Raw genomic sequence first — 18,873 nt, 5'->3', positions numbered from 1 at the left:
ACTACACAGGAAAAAAAAATAAAATTCTTGTTCCATACCCTCATAACCTGAACTTCCTCTGGGGGCTAAGTTAAACCAGTACAATTATCTTTCCTTCCCCATGGTACTATAATCCCCTGAAAGACCTGTGAAGCAAGCCCCAGATGATTTGTGAACATTACTACAGAATTTTTGAATAAGATGAGAAGCTAGACAACGTTAATTAACAAGTGTCTAGATTTTGGATATTCCCTAACAAATTAAATCCATGCACTGAAGAATACACGCTCTTGAATATGCACAGATGTTAAGAAACTTGTAGTAAAAATATTCTCTTGTCCACAGATTAAATTCCAAGATTGAAGATTCCCCCTTAAATTTTCAGCATCTGCCTCAAAAACATTACAAGAGAATGACAAAGAGCATCTCAGAGACACTGTCAGCTTTATGAGCGAAAGGTACTTTTCATTGACGACAGCTTAAAAATGCTTTATAGGAACTAAAAGCCTTCTGAAAAAAGACATATAATTTTATTATACAACTGTCAGAAAGAAATCATGACTAAGTAAAACTTAATGCCTGACTCGTGCTGATTTTCAGAAGTAATATGTGTATTTTGCAAAGAAGCACAATATCAAAACAACAGACACTGACCTCTTTTGAATCCCAAATTTCTGCTCCATCATTGTACATTGCAAGAAGTTTTTGATTTCCTTTCCCTGGGGCAAAACGTATCTTTTTCACCCAGCTTCGGTGTGTAGGAATCCCCCTAAGAAAAGTACAAGATTAATATTAATCCTTCTATATCTAATACTGTGGGTAGTTAAATTCTTTCCATGAACATTGCAGAAACACAAAAAATGAAACGTAGAGGACTGTAATACAGTAGGCATTTTCTTAAGTTTTACTTCAACATACATCCATTTTTCTCCCCAAACTCCTACAAAGATGAACAAAAATGAAGGCGGGGAAAAACATTCTAACACTCGTTATCTCTGACTTCATTTGCATTCATACCTGGATACTCTAGCTTTCAAATCCCAGAAGTTTAAATTTCCATCAACATCTCCAAGAACCAGGATATCCCCTTTCCAGGCAATACATGTAATGCTACCCATACTTCCCTGGAAATATGTAAGAAGCGGAATAAAATTTTGTGATTAATAGAGCCAACACAGGAACAAACATTTCACCATTAGTATTTAATTTAACTATTGTATGAGACGATAGACCAAATTCTGCTCAGTCAAAACAAAACCAATTCTATTGAATATAAGCATTTATCAAGTCAGTCATATTTGCTTCAAGACGCTTCAAAAGAAATCTCCTTGTAAGAAATTTTGGGTTTAAGGCAACGGAAATCACTTCTCTGTCTCTTGTTGCAAGGAAAATACCAACATGCCACACCTCGTTAAACACAATGCTAGCATATACTAACGTAGGAAACAAAAAAATAGAAGAATTCCTCTTTGTAAGTTCGATTTATCAAAGCCTTCAAGAATAACTAAAAAAAGAAAGATTGCTCTTCCGAGTAACTGGAAAAAAACCAAACTTAAAACTGACAAAAGAGTGCTCTGGCCCACTCAAGTCCTCCTTATGATAAGATAAAATCCATTAACAGCGCATAAACTTGTTTCAATAGCACCCTCTTTGTCGTTCAAGCTTTTTGTATACTCTTTACTAAAATTCTTAAGAGTATTTCATGTAATTTATTCAGAGAGCAAGTCAGGGCCCATGAAGATTCTAACTTGTAAAAAGATAATTTATTTCAACACTGTTTTCAGTATAAAAACTATAAGAATGTGAAAAGAAAATTGCTACCGTTTTTGAAGTTGGAACTTTTATTTCGAATTTCAAACTACTGCGTTAATGACCACTTGCCACTACAATGCATATCCCTGATTTTCTTTTCTGGCATTCGTAGCTTAGAAAAAAAATGAAAGCTTTAATGACCCTGCTTTGGCAGGGTGGTTGGACTAGATGATCTCCAGAGGTTCCTTCCAACCCTATGATTCTATGATATAGAAAACTGGAACTCACATCAGGAGGAATTCTTGCACTGTCTTTTACTGTGTTTCCTTCTACTGTGAGATGATAAACCTGCCCATCAGCACCTGTAAACACAAAGTGCTCTCTGGCAGAAATGTTCTGGCTCAGCTCCGATTTGCTTTCAGCTTCCTGTAACAAGCTTTAAAGAGAACACAGTGAGACACAAGTATTTCTTTCTTGAAATTAGAATCGTGAAGCTAATTTTCCCTAACTAATGCACAGAGGCAGCACAAAAATGTGTACTTCCTTCAAAACAATTTACCAGAAACAACGTTTAAATCATTTATATACTTGTGGAATCGTTCGGGGGCAAATAAGAGTTTTACTTCAAGAAGCAGGTAACTAATGGACTGCTACAGACACACCTGAGAGAAAGAGGTATACTGCGTCTTTCCTTCAGCAGTCAATCAAAGATCCACACCTAAAACCTAAAGGGAGGCCCAGAAAGTTGTTTTCCTGGTATATACTCAAGAATCAGGTCCAAAATACCCTGTTCTATAGAACAAAATGGCGCATGGTGGAAAAACATCAGCTGATGCAGAACAGCATTAAATCAGAATGAGAAATACCTGATAACAGAAGACTCTACGCTGCTGACTTCAGTATCTGACGCAACCGTCTGTCGGGCCATGGCCTCCCGGGCTGCCAACTGCTTCTTCCTCAGGCTTTTTAAGTTATGAGAAGGTGACCACTCCTGTGAAAAATTGTCCAGGAAAAATGGAAGAGACAAATGTTTACTCCCCGAATTTACTGGGGACTTTTCTGTTAGTTATAATGATTTCAATGAAGATTGCTTTCTACGACGCCTCCCTCCATCACCCAAGGAGCCAACCAGATCTTTACACCGCTACCTCCTTTTTACTTGCTTCTATTTGATGACAGATGAAAACAGAAGAGCGAAAGCACTTATCTGTACCCTACAGATTCAGTAACGTTTTGCCACAAAATTGTTCATAGATTTTTATACTGTCTCAACATATTACATTTAATAAACAGTAAGTAATAGATTTTATTCCTTACCAAAGCAGTTGCTGTAGGGAAGTTTTTAGACATTTCTCTGAGCAGAGTGCATGTTCTGACATCCCAGATCTCCAGTGGTTTGTCTTTAAATACTACAGCTAGATACTGCCTAAAACAAATAAGAATTTACTACATCAAAAGTAATCACTCAATTTTAATTTGAGCATTTTAATTCACATGTGATGTCCATATCAGTGCTCTGGAAACCCTCAAAAACTAAGAGGAAGTGGAGTAAATTGATTTGGCTCAAATCCCACTCTGAAGCTTGTGATTTCCTTGAGTCGTTGAGGTACAAAAGAGAGCCTGAAAAAGAGTCCTCCTTCAAAGCTAAAAGAATTAGAAATTTCTGTCAGGTGGTACTGCTCAATTACTGTAAAGGAGACAAGGGAAGGAGTTCAGCGAAAGCAGCAGTACCTCTAATTTAGCCATATTCAGCCCATGTCGATGACTGCACAAGATAGCAGAAAGACACACCAAGACTGTAGGCTGGATAGATTTTTTCTTTATTTACTCCAGACGCATGCCACTTCCCTAATCCAGTGATAAATGAACATAAAATCCTCTTACGCTAAAGCACTTGTCACTCATGTCTTCAGACCTTTCATCTGTGGAGCTAGAGGAATAAAATACCTTCAGTCCCTCACTTTTCACAGGTTACTTGCAAATCCAGAGAGGCTCTGCAGCTCTATGCGCTCTTCACCTGCATTAATCTCTATTCAAATGAACTATCCATTCTTGTTCTCACGTAACATTCTAGTCTCTTCATCTAAGCCTACGGCTGTTCTTAATTTTTAATGTATTAATAAGACCATTACGTGCTTGAACTCTTCCAAATTCTCTGGAACACATACATACTTCCGAAAATATTCCTATGCGAGCTAGAGAACATTAACTTTTATCCTCCACTGTAAAGAAAAAAACTTTTAAAATTTAGAGACAATGCCTTATTAAGTTCAACACTACGTTAATTTCATTTACCCAGGAAAGCAAAGTGATCTCACACAGTACTACTGTTATTATTCTTGATACTATGAAGACCAGGGTTTCCTGTCACAGGCCTGATCTCAAAATAAGCAGGATTTGATGGTAAAACAATTTCATCGTTTATCAGCCGACTTCTTATAGCTCCTTCCAGTACTCAATGGGAGCCTACAGGAAAGATGGGGAGGGGCTCTCTACTGGGGAGTGGAGCAATGAGGGGTAACAGTTTTAAACTGAAAGAGGGGAGATTTAGATTAGATATTAGCAAGAAATTCTTTACTCTGAGGGTGTTCAAGGCCAGGCTGGATGAGGCTTTGGGCAACCTGGTCCAGTGGGAGGTGTCTCCTGCCCATGGCAGGGGTCTGGAACTAGATGACTTTTAAGGTCCCTTCCAGCCCAAACCATCCTATGATTCTAAGATTCTCAAACTATACCTCACATCTGGTCTTCCAGTAGATAATTATTATAAAGGTGTGAAATACATACTTAGAAAAAGTAATAAACATGTGAAAAATCATCCCACCTTTAATGCCAATCCTCTAGTTTTAAATGAGGTTTAAGTTTCAGAACAGGGATTAACTCATAACAAAATCAAAGTTGAGAAAAATTGTTCAGCACTTTTATTCTCCCTAATATTATCAAAATGTCCAATCAGTGAACACAATCCTTAAAAGAACTGAAATATTAATGACTGACCTTGTGATGTGTTTGGATCCTGAAGTGACAAAGTCAACGACAGAAACATCCCCAGCTTTTGTACTTTGAACTAATATTCTAGAGTATTTTTTTCCCCTGTTGCTGTTGCACATTTTTCTATACTCTCTGGAGTGTTTTTGCCTGCAATTTCTGTTATTTTTATTAAGTCATGAGGATCTTCACGCAGTACAGTAAAATTTATACACTTCCCAAGGCTAATCTACTCACTTCAAATGAGACACCTTTATCATTTCAATAGCTGGCTCGTCATTGCCTCGCTCCCCACGAAATGCGATGCTCCTGCCTGGAACACAAAAACGACATGGGCGAAACCAGAAATAGTTACTATACTAAGTACAAAGATAGAAACAAACAGTTTAGTTTACAAACTAAAATAGAACACTTCCAAGTAATCTGGCCTATCGTACATTACTCTTGTCACTGTCGCAGTTTTAATGCGTTTCAAGGGACTAAATATAATGTAAACTTCATTGTCTAATGTAATACCTGACTGGCTTCCAGAGCACAACTACTGAAACTGATGCATAATCAGCATTATGTAAATATATAGAGAGAGTTCAAAGAGTTATTATTTTCCACTGAAAGCCAATGAGATATACTCAATTCCCCAAGGAAGAAATCAATGAGTAGATTTCAGGTTTTGTAAGTTAAATTAACTCTGCCATAAACTGAAAGCATTTCCATGCTGAAGGACTAACTCATTCTGCATTTCGCAGAGCCATTCTTTCTCTCTGTCTAAAAGAATGGACACTGCTGAAAAGTCCTAAGAATTTATAATCTTATCCCCAACAAAATTTTGACTCACCTGTAGGAAGTGTTGCAGAATTAAAGGCATTATACATATCACTAAAATAAATAATAAAAAACATCAGGGTATCATACCATCTCCCATGCAAATTTCATTCTCCTTACCTTTCAAGGAAAATTCAAAGTTTTCAGACTTCTAAATTACTCATCTTATGCCAATTATGTGAATAAATCTAGTTATCAACAATACTATTTAGAGCTCTCATGTCAGAGGCCACCCTGCAGAAAACCTTCCAGCTCTATTTTCTTCACTAGTGATCAAACACCACAGGAATTTTCTTTCTTCTTGTTGTTCAGAAACATAAATGAGAATTCTGTCAAAGTGTTCATGAAGTAAATACAAATCAGCACAGCCTTCCTAAAACTAAGATAGAAAGTTGGGCTAATTAGCGATGGAAGACCCAACGATCAGTGCAGTAGCTGTGCCTTTCTTGTAAGTTTTAGAAGGGGAAAAGTAACTTTTTTTTAAGCAAAACATATGCTAAGGTGTCAGGTATTCACATTTACTTGGAATGCAGTTGGCTGCAGAAATACTAAACCTTTTATCACTTACATTTATAAATGTTTCAATGCTGATTTACAAGCTGAACGAAAAATCAAAATACCACTTTACATGAAATTAATTTTACAAAGCATGTATCTTCTGTTTTGATTTTAAACAAACGAACAAAAGACATTATCAGGAAAAAAATTAAGATATTTTTATGTTAAAAGAACAGCCTCTTTATGCAGCACCTGCAAATACAAAAATTGAATCTTTTCCATAAGCTTAATAAAAATAACTAAAAAAAAATAAATCACTTTATGCTCCATAAAGCAATTCAGAATTAGCCACGTGTTAAGAGACCTAGGCTCTTCAATTAGAAACTAAATGGCTCCAGGTTTTCCCATTCTAAAATAATTTAAAATTATTGAAGTGCTTCCTATTTTGGGCTGTCTAGTCTTCCAAATTGTACCTCCTGGTATTGTGCAAATATAGAACTCAATCACAAATATATTTGTCATCCATTATAAGGCTGGTGCTTGAAAAAGACAATCTGACTGTTTTGCTATCAACTGTACATTTTTAAAAGTTATTTATTTTTTTACCCTTCCAATTCTTCATAAAAATATCCTTTTTTTATTAAAATATGCTTTTTACATTCATACACTCAAATTCCGGCCACGCGCCTGGCCTACCTTGAAATATTACCTGCTGCTGATAGAAACCACAATAAATGGTTCAACACTGTTTCAGGTGCACATGGAACTATAGGCTATGACAAAACACATTTGGAAATATATTCATTTTTTGACCAAAATACAGCACTACTACCCATGCTGCGTGAATGCTTCTAAACCTCCTGCTGACACATATTCACTCTTTTAAGAAGTCCAAGCCACAGACACCTTTGCAAAGGCGGTGTTTCAAGTCTGTAGAGCACCAGATGGAAAACATGCGGCTTCACAAGGACGGAAGAACAGAACCAGTTAAAATTCCTACTTCTTATTTTACTTTATCATGACAACAGAAGGAAAAAAAAGTAGTAGTAAGAACTTGAACTTATGTCTGTCGCTCCCCAGCAAATCTGTCAGCCGCTCGTAGAAGTTTCCCAGGAAATACTAACCTGTTGGTAGGTCCACCAGCTGCAGCTCATTCCTCACCAGCCCCAGATTGTTAGGCGTTGATGTGGCAAAGGAAATAAACCCAGTCAAGCTTATCCATTCAATTCCCCTGGCATCGGAAGGGAGGACATGGAGCGCATTAGGCTGAAATATTCAAATGGCTAGAAAACAGGCTGGACTGAAGCACAATAATTTTTTTTCATGCATATTCTTCAATTTGAAAAAAGCACAGAAGTCATTTTCTACATCTCATGGAAACACTATATTTAAGCATAAAAAAAAGCTACGCATTTACAACTATAATGTAAATATAAAGTTACCAAATTAAATTGAAGAACAGCTTTCTTTTCAGACTGCACCAGTTCTTGTTTGGTTAAAACAAAAATTTCAATTAGAAACGCTGGTAACTTCTGCAAAAATCCCTCACGGATATTCAGCACTACAGTGGACTAAAATCACTGCTCTCATTAAATCAGTGATTTACCAGATGGGAAGAGCAATCAAATAACTCAAATTTGCCAGCATAAAGAAAGAGAAAAATATTTGTATGGATAGCAAGGTGGGGAGACATGATTCTTTCAGTCCAGAGAGATGAGAAACAAAGATGATAAAATAAGAGAGGCCCTGAAGAGATTTCAAAACCTACGATAAAAGAACCAAAAACCCAATTTATTTATTTTTTGCTCTTTTAGATCACGCCAAGGCAGCCACAAACCACATCTTGAAACATTGCAAGGATGGAAAGTTACAGTATATATAACATACAGTCAGCACCCATGGATTCTAAGCAAACTCCTGAGCTATACCACAGGCCACAAGAGGAGAGAAAGCAGCACTAGGTGGTACTGTTCCAAAATGAGATAGTCCTCCCCGGCCCCATTTCCCACACAGACTTTGTGCCAGCAAAAATAGCGGTGTGCTTTATCTGTGAAATAAATCTAAGAACTAATCTAAAAGAAAATTGAGACTGTTCTAATACATACATATGCCCAAGTTCATTTTAACACGGATAAAAGAATTTAGATTTTCCTCAAATCCTTCAAACACAGATTAATTAAGAACTATTCCCAGCACAACTAAGTCTCCTGTTACATCAACTGTAAAATCATGGCCTGTCTTACAAGGACATATGCGAAATACGAGAAAGACAAATAACAGCATTTATGATTTACTGTCAGTAAATCCAACTCACGTTGTATCAAGTACAAGTTTCCTAAATGCAACGTAGATGGCTGAAAGCAAAAAGCACTCCCATAATGTTCTGCACATGCAAGTTACTACCAGCTTTATTTTTTAGTTCAACCTTTAAAAAGAATGGGAAACTTTATTCTTATGTCCTCAAGTAAAGTTAAAAATTCAGGACCCAGAGCTTTTCCCACCAGGACCTACGAAAGTTCAACCAATAACTTCAATCAAAATGCATAGTATTCAATTATTAATTGAAACATTACAGGAATGATTGAATAGAAACCTACAATTGTAATAACGTGCAACATTGCAAGTCTCCGAAGGGTCATAAATGCAGGGAGCTTTCTGAAATGGAAGAAATACGAGTTCTGACACCTTTCTAATTTTTATCTATTATTCTACTGTGTTTTTTGGAAAAAGTCCAGAATTTTCATAATGCATTGTTATTGCCAGCAATTATTCACCATTCTCGTCCAAAGACCTGAGGCATTTCCTATACTTCTTTCATCAGCTCAGATTTAACAGGACAAGCCCTTTTACTTCGCTGCCGGCTGGCCGTCTGTCAATACCAATAAAAATCTACAGAATCACAAGACACTCATAATCAAAAGGGAACCTTAGCTTACTAACTGCTTGCACCTGAAACAATACATTTTTTTGTTATTGTCATACATGGAAATTGAGAATCTGAAGACAGTGGTTCAAGATTTAATGAAGGAAACAAGTAATGTCTTCCCTACTGAAATACCTCCATTTGCACAATTTCCTAATAAAAGACAACTTTGTCTACTAGAATTAAGGGTTCCATTCAGCTGTAAACTATTTGTTAGACTACATCCATTCTTTTAAAATATGAAATTCAGGGATCCTATACATCCAACTTGTCTCAGGGGTAAGATTCAGTTGTTTTGATTAATGTTTCCAATGCAAACAAATTACAGAGAGTACTGAAGTGGAAAAAAACCACAAATTACTTTTCCAGTTGGGAATGGATTGTTGTGACTTTATGACAAGGCAGCTGCTACTAAAACTAATTATAAGAATTATAAGAAAAGGAGAGATTGGAAATAAAACCATATCTTAAAGAAGACTATTAAAGTCTCAACCATATTATCAAAACACAATCTCAGCTTTAAATTTTAATATTTAAAAAGAATTTTCCTTGTACTTCAAAAGTATTTGTATGGTCTACATGTCCAAAGTGAACGTTAGTAACGGAACAAGTTTTTTCTTTTTAAGAAGGGGAAGGTTAAGAAAAAGAAATTAGAATTGAGTGCCGAACATGGGACATCCAAGATAATTGTACATCCTATAATGGAGACTTCAGAATTCAATTCCAAAGACACAGGATTTCATTGCAAGACTGCTTACGCTTGTCAGGCAACGCGTATTTACTAACGCACAGAAATAAATCTAGCACACCAACACCTGCATGACAGAAGCAGAAGGTGTTTTTCATTCATCTTCCTCTACGCGAGGAAAGTTTGTTTGAAGGAGGTGATGAATGTTTGCAAAGCAGCTTCCCAAAGGGGAGTCAGCTTAAATTCAGCTGCTAAAACTTGGATGTAATGCAGTAATTTCCCAGTTTTGCCTGCAGGCCATACACATTCTTGTTACAGTCAGTGAGATTTTAATTTTAAAAATTAAAGCTGTTGCAACCTTGAACTTGCTAAACTTCAGCAAAAACGAATGAGAAGCAGAGCTCCAGCCACACGTATCTACCAGAATAAGCAACAGCAGCAGCAAAAGGCATCGCGCCACTTTCACTGAACTAGAAGTTACATCACAGGCATTTTATTTACATGCCTTGAATACATTCTCTTCTGCCTTGAAGATGTATTATCATTTCCTACCTTACCAGCTTAGATTGCTCCGCTTAGAAGATGGAAGAGGTATCAGGCTTAGTTATTTCTTAGCACTAAGAAGTAATTTTATTTCTCTGTACCCTGAAGGAAGGAAGTCTGACTTCCCGCTCACAGGTGCTTTCAGCCAGCACACATGCTCTGCTCTCCCGCTGTTTTTTCCCTCACTTACGCTCCTACCAGTAGCCTGATTGACTTTTCCTTTCTGTGCTCTGAAGCATTTCTGCTGCTTCTTGCCTTGGTCTCCTAACAAACACCAAATTAAACTCAAAGGAAAGGTATTTACTCACATAATTCTAAACAAATAGTGAAACAGCTAACTAATAATCATGGAAAAAATGAATATTCAAGGTTGCTCAGGAGTATGAACTACCTTAAATGGAGGACAGAAAAACAATTCACCCTACTTATCACAATACAGAACTGCAAAGTTTAACAATAATATTTAAAAAAAAAATAAATCAGCATGTGACTACATATGTAGCTTCTATAAAACGACACTTTAATCTCAAAAAAAAAAAAAGAAGTCAGTTGCTAGCACCTAGACAACTCAGTGGCCGTTATTTTAGCACAGTTGATTGTAAAGGACAGTTGCCATTCCTAAGACATTAGTTTTATTACATTTGCTTCTCAAACTGGCACTGAAAACTCTGCTCGCCTTGAGTTACAATTTCAGAGTATCTCAATTACGTACTTAAATAATGGTGTTCCCTGAAGGTGTATTTTCAGATAAAACTGAAATAGGGGCATTATCCAATCTACCTACATTTTAGAGGTAAAGCAAGAACTCCCACCGAAAGAAAAACTGTTACATTCCATCAACATTAATTAACAAAAAAAAAAAAATATCCCTGTGGCTTATTCTACATTGCTTAAAGCATTCCCTTGAACTTCTAAAAATTATGTAGAAAGTCACTCAGACCATTAAGAGTGGGACTGAGGAAATTAAAACAAATATTTAAAAGACTTACCTAGAGAACAGCTCATGACTAAACAAAATTCACAATCATTTTTTGTTCTAAAAATACCATTTGTGCAAGGACAGTTCCTAGCAAAGCAATGTATTCTTGAAGTTTTTAAAAAGTGTCAAAACCTTTGCAAAGTGAAAAGCCCAAAGTAACAGTACTTCTGATAACACAGGAAGCCTGAATAAAAGCTAAAGAAATATTTTTTTTCAAAAGCGTATTTCCTCCTGTCTACCCACCTTCATTTTTCTAGTTTCTTTAATTTGTGAAATGTTAGCAGTGGTTTGTATTTTGAATTCTATAATCACCTTAATAAGAAAAAAAACACATTATTTTCTTGTGCTGCATAACAGAACATAAAATGAAAATAATTTTGTAAGTAGTTAATGGTATGAAATAAAAAACTCAAATAGTTTAGAACAGAAAGGGGAATTCTAATCTTATAGTGCCTACTAATCATAGCACAAATGTAAATATACTTATGTGATTTTGGTGTTAGATTCAAAGCAGGTTTACATAATGAATTCTTAGAGCTACCTATTCTCAGCCACCTGTACTTTTCTTACCTTTTTTTGAATGAACAGTAAGACTAAGATCTTAGCCTGGGGCTTCATGCCACAACGCTGATATAAATTTTCACTACTATTACTGCTAAAAGTAAATGTTTCATTTTCCATGCTTTATTTTCCATCTGTCTGGAATATCCAGCAAGCACCATTTTGAGTATCTTTGCCATTAGTTATGCAAAAAGTTATGCCATTGTGGACACACAAACACACAGTAACAACTTTAAAACTTACTCTGTTCCTTACTTAGGATGGATAAATACTGAGTCCTCTATTCAGTCTATAAAATCTTTTAAAGATAAAATTAAAAATTTTGACTTCACTGAAGTCTAGAACTGTCTCATTAGCAATTTCAGCCCCAAGGGAGCAAAGGAAATACAACCTGGCATACAAGACAGAACTATTTCAAAGGATAAAATCTGCGAGTCACAACAGTTATATAAATAAGACACCGTAATAAAGATTTTTTGTACTAAAATGACTTCTTCGTACTATAATACACTAAAAAACCTGGAAGTAGTTGATACACATCCTATATTAGCAGGCATGGATAAAATTCAAATATTTAGTTCAACAGAAGTTTCATTCTAATTTTGTCAGTGTGTTACTGTTTCTACGTAGCAAAAACATGGTTAGGGCAGACTGCTCAGCAGGCAATTTTCTTGAGTGTCATTAACAATGAAACAAGACACCCACACTGCTGGTACAACGTTAGTTAGATGTTTTAGTATTTATCTCCCAGAAGGTTTATAGTAGGAATTAAAATTAAAATCTTACTTGACTTCACAGGAATGGATGCTTAACTCTTTGTGTAAGAGTCCACTTGTAAGATGAAACACCAGGACAGAGCCATTACTTGTACCTATAAAAAGTGATTAAAAAAAAATACATAGATCAGTTTTATTCTTCTCTTCCACACTTTAGGGAAATTCAGGATTTATTTCTCTCTCTTTTTTTTTTTTTCTTTTTTCCATCTGTAACTATTTTATTTTATAATTTTAGAAAAGGTATTTTGATTTCTAGTGCTTAAATCCTGAATATTAAACCCTCCGAGGTTCTCTGCAACCAGTGAAATCCATCTGGATCAAGACATTTTCCTGAACCTATTTGCAGACCCTGCAGAAAATCTGTTCATTCTTCTTGCATTTCCACAACATACCCAGTTGCAGGAGAAAGGAATGTTTCTTTTTGTTTTGATTACTCAAGATGAGTAAATGCCTCAAGGAAGAGTATTAACTGTTACCCACCAATAACCCCATGGGAGAATCATGGGTAGATTTTACCAAATCATTAAAGCAATTCTGCTTTCTCATCCCTGAAATAATGACCTCTTTCAAACTACAAATCAATAACTTAGTGGCTATTAGCTTCAATTAGATCAAACACCTTCTGAAACACTGAAAGTTACAATTTTCTATTAGACACTGGGAAGACTTACTTTTTCTTCTCTTTTTCCTTTATACTTTATCAAATACAACAATGGATACCTAAACAGCCATTCAGGTAGCTTAAGCCTCGAACGGTGCAGACCTTGCTGTAAATGCACTTTGTACCTACCTATCGGTTTCCTAATTTTGACATTTCACCTATTTAACAGCTACAGATTATATAAAATCAAAAGTTACATTTAGTAGCATCACATCATGTAATGACAGCTCGCCTACATTTTAGAGCAGAACTATTGATGGTACTTTTAGCTCAGTAATAATAGGAGTACCAAGAGAACTGCACACATACATACATATGTTGTTATGGTGTTTTCATTACTAGAGCGAGATTCTCTTTGTAGGCTCCTCCTGCGTAACATTCACCATCCACCTGACGAGGGACAATAGTCCCTCGTCCCATCCAAAAACCTAAGATGGCTCTACAGCACAGGCAACCTTAAGAATAACAAAAATCTCCCAAGTCTGACTTGCGACAGGCCCAGCCTTGACAGAGCAGCCCACAATCAACTGCTATCTTAAATATACCAAGAGCACGTTTGAACAACCCAAATTAGGAGGTCTAATTTTACAACCTACTACAGTCTTTAAATTACAGCATCTCTGTGTCTACTGTTCCAGTCCGTTGGCTGCAGAGAAAGAGAGCAGCCTGTCTGGGTACACTGTGAAATCCCTGATGTGGTCTGAAAAAGCATGCCAGAAAAATCAGACTTAAACCGGGAGAACTCGGAGTTAATAACTCAGGTGCTCACTGGCAACTATTCTAATATCTAGATGAGTTTAACCACATTTATAATATGACAGAATAGATTCTGGAAAAATAATGTGCTTCAGTGTATTTTTTAGGTGCTTACGTGAGAACAAAAGTACAATCCCTGTTAAGTTCGTTTACTTATTTTAGAAATGTGGTTGCTGCAGAAGTTCATATTTATTGATACTTAGAAGAACAGCATGTAAAATGCTGAGTGTATCAATGGACCAACATCATAGGAAATGAAAGGATAAATATAAACTTGCCAATACATGGCAATTTTTCAGGTAGAATGACTTAAACCCAAAGCAGGAAAAAAAGAATCCAAACAGTATTATGGATGCAAACTAATACAAAGGTCACTATTTGTGATTAGTAACACAGGATCAAAAAATAGAATTTTTTCTCTATTAGTAACTATATTTGTATTTAATCTAGAACATATTCTTTTCAGAGCAACCAATAAACTATTCAAGATACTTACCAACAGCAAGGATTGGCTCATACTGATTAATATTTTTTGTTGTAAGAGGTGGGCACATGCGGATAACAAATGGAGGCAAAGGAAGTCCTGAAAGAAGTCCAGTCAGCAGAAATTTGAGGTGCACTTCTTGCAGGAAAGAACCTTTTAATTGCTCTTCTCCAGCAACTGTGCCTTGCCCTGCTAAAAATTAAAGCTCTTGTTTGCTTGAGATGTTACGGAAAGTTATCAGACACAGGAGTTTATAAAATAAAAATCAGAAATAAACTATCACATGTATTAGCAATGTGTATTTAAAGAGGCATTGCTTCCTGCTGAACTCTGTATGATAAAACTTTTTAGAAGACTGCACTGGTTTACCAGAAAACTGGTAATTTGTCCAATACTAGCTTTTTTTTCCTAATGCTAAGAAGGAAAAAAAAAAAAGGAAGGGAAGAAATAGGGGAAAAAAAGTAAGTGCAACCACTTCAGTCTGCTTCCAGAATTCAAGGTAGTTTAAATTGTCTCCATCTGCTTAAGACTACTTTTAAAAAATGGAGGGGTTTTGGCCAAATTCTATTTTAAAAATATTTTTTTTTTTTCCTCAGTGACAATGGACTTTGAACATTGGTCCTCAACATAAAATCCTCGAAAAGATTAATTTGATAATTTCTTTAGCAAAGAAAATTATTTTCTTTCAGAATTACTAATTAAATTGCATAGAAAATAATTCTAACACATGTAGTTCTCAAATAAGCTAAGATGTACGATGATTCAAAAATTCTAGAAATGAGTAGCAGTAATAATACTAGTGAAAGAAATTCTTACCAATCATGTTGTCTAATGAGAGGTCTGGAAGTTTATTTTGGAATGCTCCTACTGGAATTCCACAGAACGAGACTGGGGAATACAAAGGTGATGCACTTGAACTGCTGTAAAAGAAATGAAAACAAGTTCTTAATACAAACTGGCTCACCTGTTGACTTAGGTCCTTGATTTTGCTTTTTCCCCAGGTTGCTTTTTCAGTATTCCTACCACGTATTACTTGCAGAATATTTTGAGATTATTCCCGACATCGACTTCCATGAACAACGGTACCGGGAGATAATGCACAGAAAAATGTACAAAATTTAAAATAACCTTTAGCTTCCTTACAAAGATGTTTGTACATAACAGAAAAAGTGACAAATGCATCCCTTGTTCTGAAGTCTACCTCAGCATCGAATGGAAGCTTTTAAATACATTGTGTATTAATATGTAGAGCTGTGTTAATGAATACAGCTAAGGATCAGTTGTAAATATTTTGACATTTAAGAACGGATTCCCAAACTTGGGAATATAAACTTCTTATATAGCTTCCAGATGACAAAACCCGTAACCGAAGCACAAACATATGAAACAGGATCGCTTCTGCGTATACAAAGCTACAACAGAAACTCAGAGCAATACCTACGTTTACAGTCTCGGGAGGTATCTCTGCATCAGGTTTTGGTGTTATTTTTTCCCCAACGACTGTTACTGGGCACCAGAGCAACCTCCATCTAAAAGGGACCCTGCAGCCTGAGCAATCGTTTCTGGCTGGGCTGAGGACAGGTCTATGTCATAAGCAAAGACCAATGACTACTGGATGCACTTAGCTGTATGCAAAAACGTGATTTAAGGCACGTACAAAGCCTTTTTTCTTTAAAAATCTCACTTTAACAGACTTCGAATTCAAATTTTAATTAAGACCATAAAATCCAGCAAAATCAAGAGCTAATGGAAGAAGACTCCTTCAAAATCCATTAAAGACTCTGTGCCAACTAGAAATATGCTTTAGTTTCCAGAACAATCCAACCCTGTCCAGAATCCTCCACGCTCAGTGGTTCTAATATTATTATTACGTATTATTATTACATTTTTCCTGGTTATAAAATCACGACAAAAATCAATGTTTTAGAAATGACCCTAAGAATCCAAGAAGTAAAACCCAGCAACATGCGGATCCTAAACAGCTCTCTTGGATATGCATCACAAAAAATACACCTAACAGTATTTTTGAGATCCCAAAGAATAAAAACATTAAATCACTGATAAGCAACAAAAGGATCTATGTTGAAAATCTGGTACTTTCAACATCTAAAAGTGTACTAAGAATTCTGAATTTCTTTCATAGCAGTAAGTTATTTATTTCATTCAATAGCACTTCAAAGGTTTATTGCAGCAGAACGACCTTAATACACTGAATGTTTAAAGAACTATACTACTTCATACGATATTTTTAGAGACTGCTCAAAATCTAAAACTCTAAAGGCTTTGTACATAAAAATATTATTTATACCACCATATTCCAGCCACCTGCTGTGCAGCCTCATATTGCTCTGTGTCAAATTCACACTAATGCAGAAGAAAAAAAAAACAAAAAACCTTTCCCCTACTAAAAATGTAGTCCTTTCCGGACTCATTTTGCAGTCCTTTCAGGTGATTGAAAGAGAAACTCATTCCTGAAGGAAATTATATAGTCTGAAGAAAGCCAAATAAGAATAAAATGTTCCCCCAAAATAATGTGAATATTCGTTCTTATCTTTTGTTTCCTTATTCCAACCACTAAGTATGGAATTATTTTTTTAAAGAAAGAAGAGTAAATAGAGTTCCTTCACTTCCCCAAAGCCAGGGAACTAATCTAGGTGGATGATATATTTTGTTCCTCTTCCTTTCATCCATACACACGTACCGCACGTAACACTACCATACACACAAGGACATCACTGTTGCTTTTAGAATATAATTAAATACTACACGCCACTTGTAAATGTAACAGATCAAAACTTCAATAAGAAAAATAAATCCTATTACCTGTTACGCACATTTCTGCCAGAAATACTGGATTTTAATTCCCAGATCATTACCCTGCCATCACTGACTATGAGAGCTGCAGAATTCTCATTTACTGGGCAACACACCATACTGAAGGGTCGAACTGTTTTTGTTACCCTGATTGCATCGCACTGACTTCTTAAATCATAAATCAGCTCCTGAACTGGGTCTGGATCTGCAACATCAATGTCCCACAGAAGACAAACAATTAGAACAGAAAAAACATGATACGATCAATCAACAGAGGTAAATTTAGGAATGGCTGAGCTCTTTGGTTAAAATCCACACACTTCCTGTGCAGCAATTAGGAAAAATGATCCAAAACTATATACCATTGATCTTGCTGTATACAACACAGCACTGAACAGTTCTCCAAAATGTAACTTTGTCTTTAAAACATCTTATTCTACTTGAATCTTGCAAAATCTAAAAAATTACAGTTTCATATCTGAGGAGAAAGCGCATCTGCTCTCCACAATCCAAAACTCATTTCATTTATTGGTAAACCTGGAAGCAAGTAATGTAGCTCACTAGAAATTACTAGCTCACTAGGAATTACCAAACTGCCAGAATGAAACCAACCAACCAAAAATCCAAGAAAATAAATAATATATAAATCACTTATATACATTTACAGAACTGTTTTCCCTTCTTTTTTTCCAGTCTCCTCCATTACATTTAAAAAGCCATTCTTAGTAATGTTTCATAAAAGAGATAAAGGTTTAATAATTTAGATTTTAATGTAAATTTAAGCCCATGTCTTAGCTTTAAAAATCAATTCTTCCAAGTGGCCAAATGGCTTCCAAAACCTTATGTTTGCCTGAAAAATATGTTTTTTCTTAAAGATAAAAAGAACAAACTAATAATCTTTTATTTAAAACTTTCTTGTATATGTGACTGTTAAGCCACTTCATAAATAAAGTGTTATTTAGTCATAAGAGGATTTCCAGGATATCTTATTTTACACTAAATTTCAGCAAAGTCAAGAACAATTCTGGGAGAATGCAGCATAAAATTAAATTTAAATTTAATGTATAAGAAAAAAAAAACAACACTAGAAGGCCTGTAATTCACCACCCTGTATGAGGCATGATGGTTAATATTGGTGTTAAAGTAATAATTAAAATGCCTCAAAGTTTATTTCTGGACATTTTTGACACAAAACTTACCTGGCTCTTCATTTGGAGTTCCAGTGATGCTGCAGTTAGGTCTGCGAACTCTTAAAGTTATACAGCCATTTTCATGTAGGCAAAATAACCCATCACGTTGAAAACAAGGAATTACCTAGGTAAAGACATACCACATTACATTGGGTTGTCAAAATTTTATCCTTTGCAAAGTACACTGATGTATCCTGATGTATAAGCGAGTCACTAAAAATGTTACCATTAATGGGATTAATTTCTTCATGAATTTCTTTCACGAAGAAACTTCAAGAAATTCTTTCCAATGAATTTCTTCAGCTATAGTACATTTGACTATGGAAGTCAATTAATTTGAGAAATTCATTGAAGGTTGTTTGAATTGTTTGCTGGTTTGGGGTTTTTCTTTTTTAAACATGAATGCACTCATATATATTCTTTTTAGCTACCACTTTTTTTAAAAACAAAAAAGCTTTCTTT

General features: G+C 35.5%; 1 protein-coding gene across 4 annotated transcripts in view; it reads right to left on the bottom strand.

Annotated features, from left to right (window-relative positions):
* Positions 1–18,873, bottom strand: part of WDR11 (WD repeat domain 11) — a 44,644-nt gene that overhangs the window by 11,927 nt on the left and 13,844 nt on the right. The window contains exons 7-18 of one of the 4 annotated variants that reach the window (XM_074591898.1): positions 18,421–18,535; positions 17,231–17,426; positions 15,224–15,327; positions 14,420–14,599; positions 12,517–12,601; positions 7,161–7,267; positions 4,954–5,029; positions 3,049–3,157; positions 2,598–2,722; positions 2,020–2,167; positions 997–1,103; positions 634–748 (exon numbers count right to left, since the gene is read on the bottom strand). In XM_074591898.1, coding sequence (XP_074447999.1) covers positions 634–748; positions 997–1,103; positions 2,020–2,167; positions 2,598–2,722; positions 3,049–3,157; positions 4,954–5,029; positions 7,161–7,267; positions 12,517–12,601; positions 14,420–14,599; positions 15,224–15,327; positions 17,231–17,426; positions 18,421–18,535 — 1,467 coding nt within the window. The remainder of the gene's footprint in view (positions 1–633; positions 749–996; positions 1,104–2,019; positions 2,168–2,597; positions 2,723–3,048; positions 3,158–4,953; positions 5,030–7,160; positions 7,268–12,516; positions 12,602–14,419; positions 14,600–15,223; positions 15,328–17,230; positions 17,427–18,420; positions 18,536–18,873) is intronic. The other 3 variants (XM_074591894.1, XM_074591895.1, XM_074591896.1) reach the window with 3 other exon arrangements.

This window comes from Larus michahellis, chromosome 6, assembly GCF_964199755.1.
Source record: "Larus michahellis chromosome 6, bLarMic1.1, whole genome shotgun sequence".
Lineage (NCBI taxonomy): Eukaryota > Metazoa > Chordata > Aves > Charadriiformes > Laridae > Larus > Larus michahellis.
Note: the sequence above shows the minus strand (reverse complement) of the source record. Positions and strands in the feature narration are given on the sequence as shown.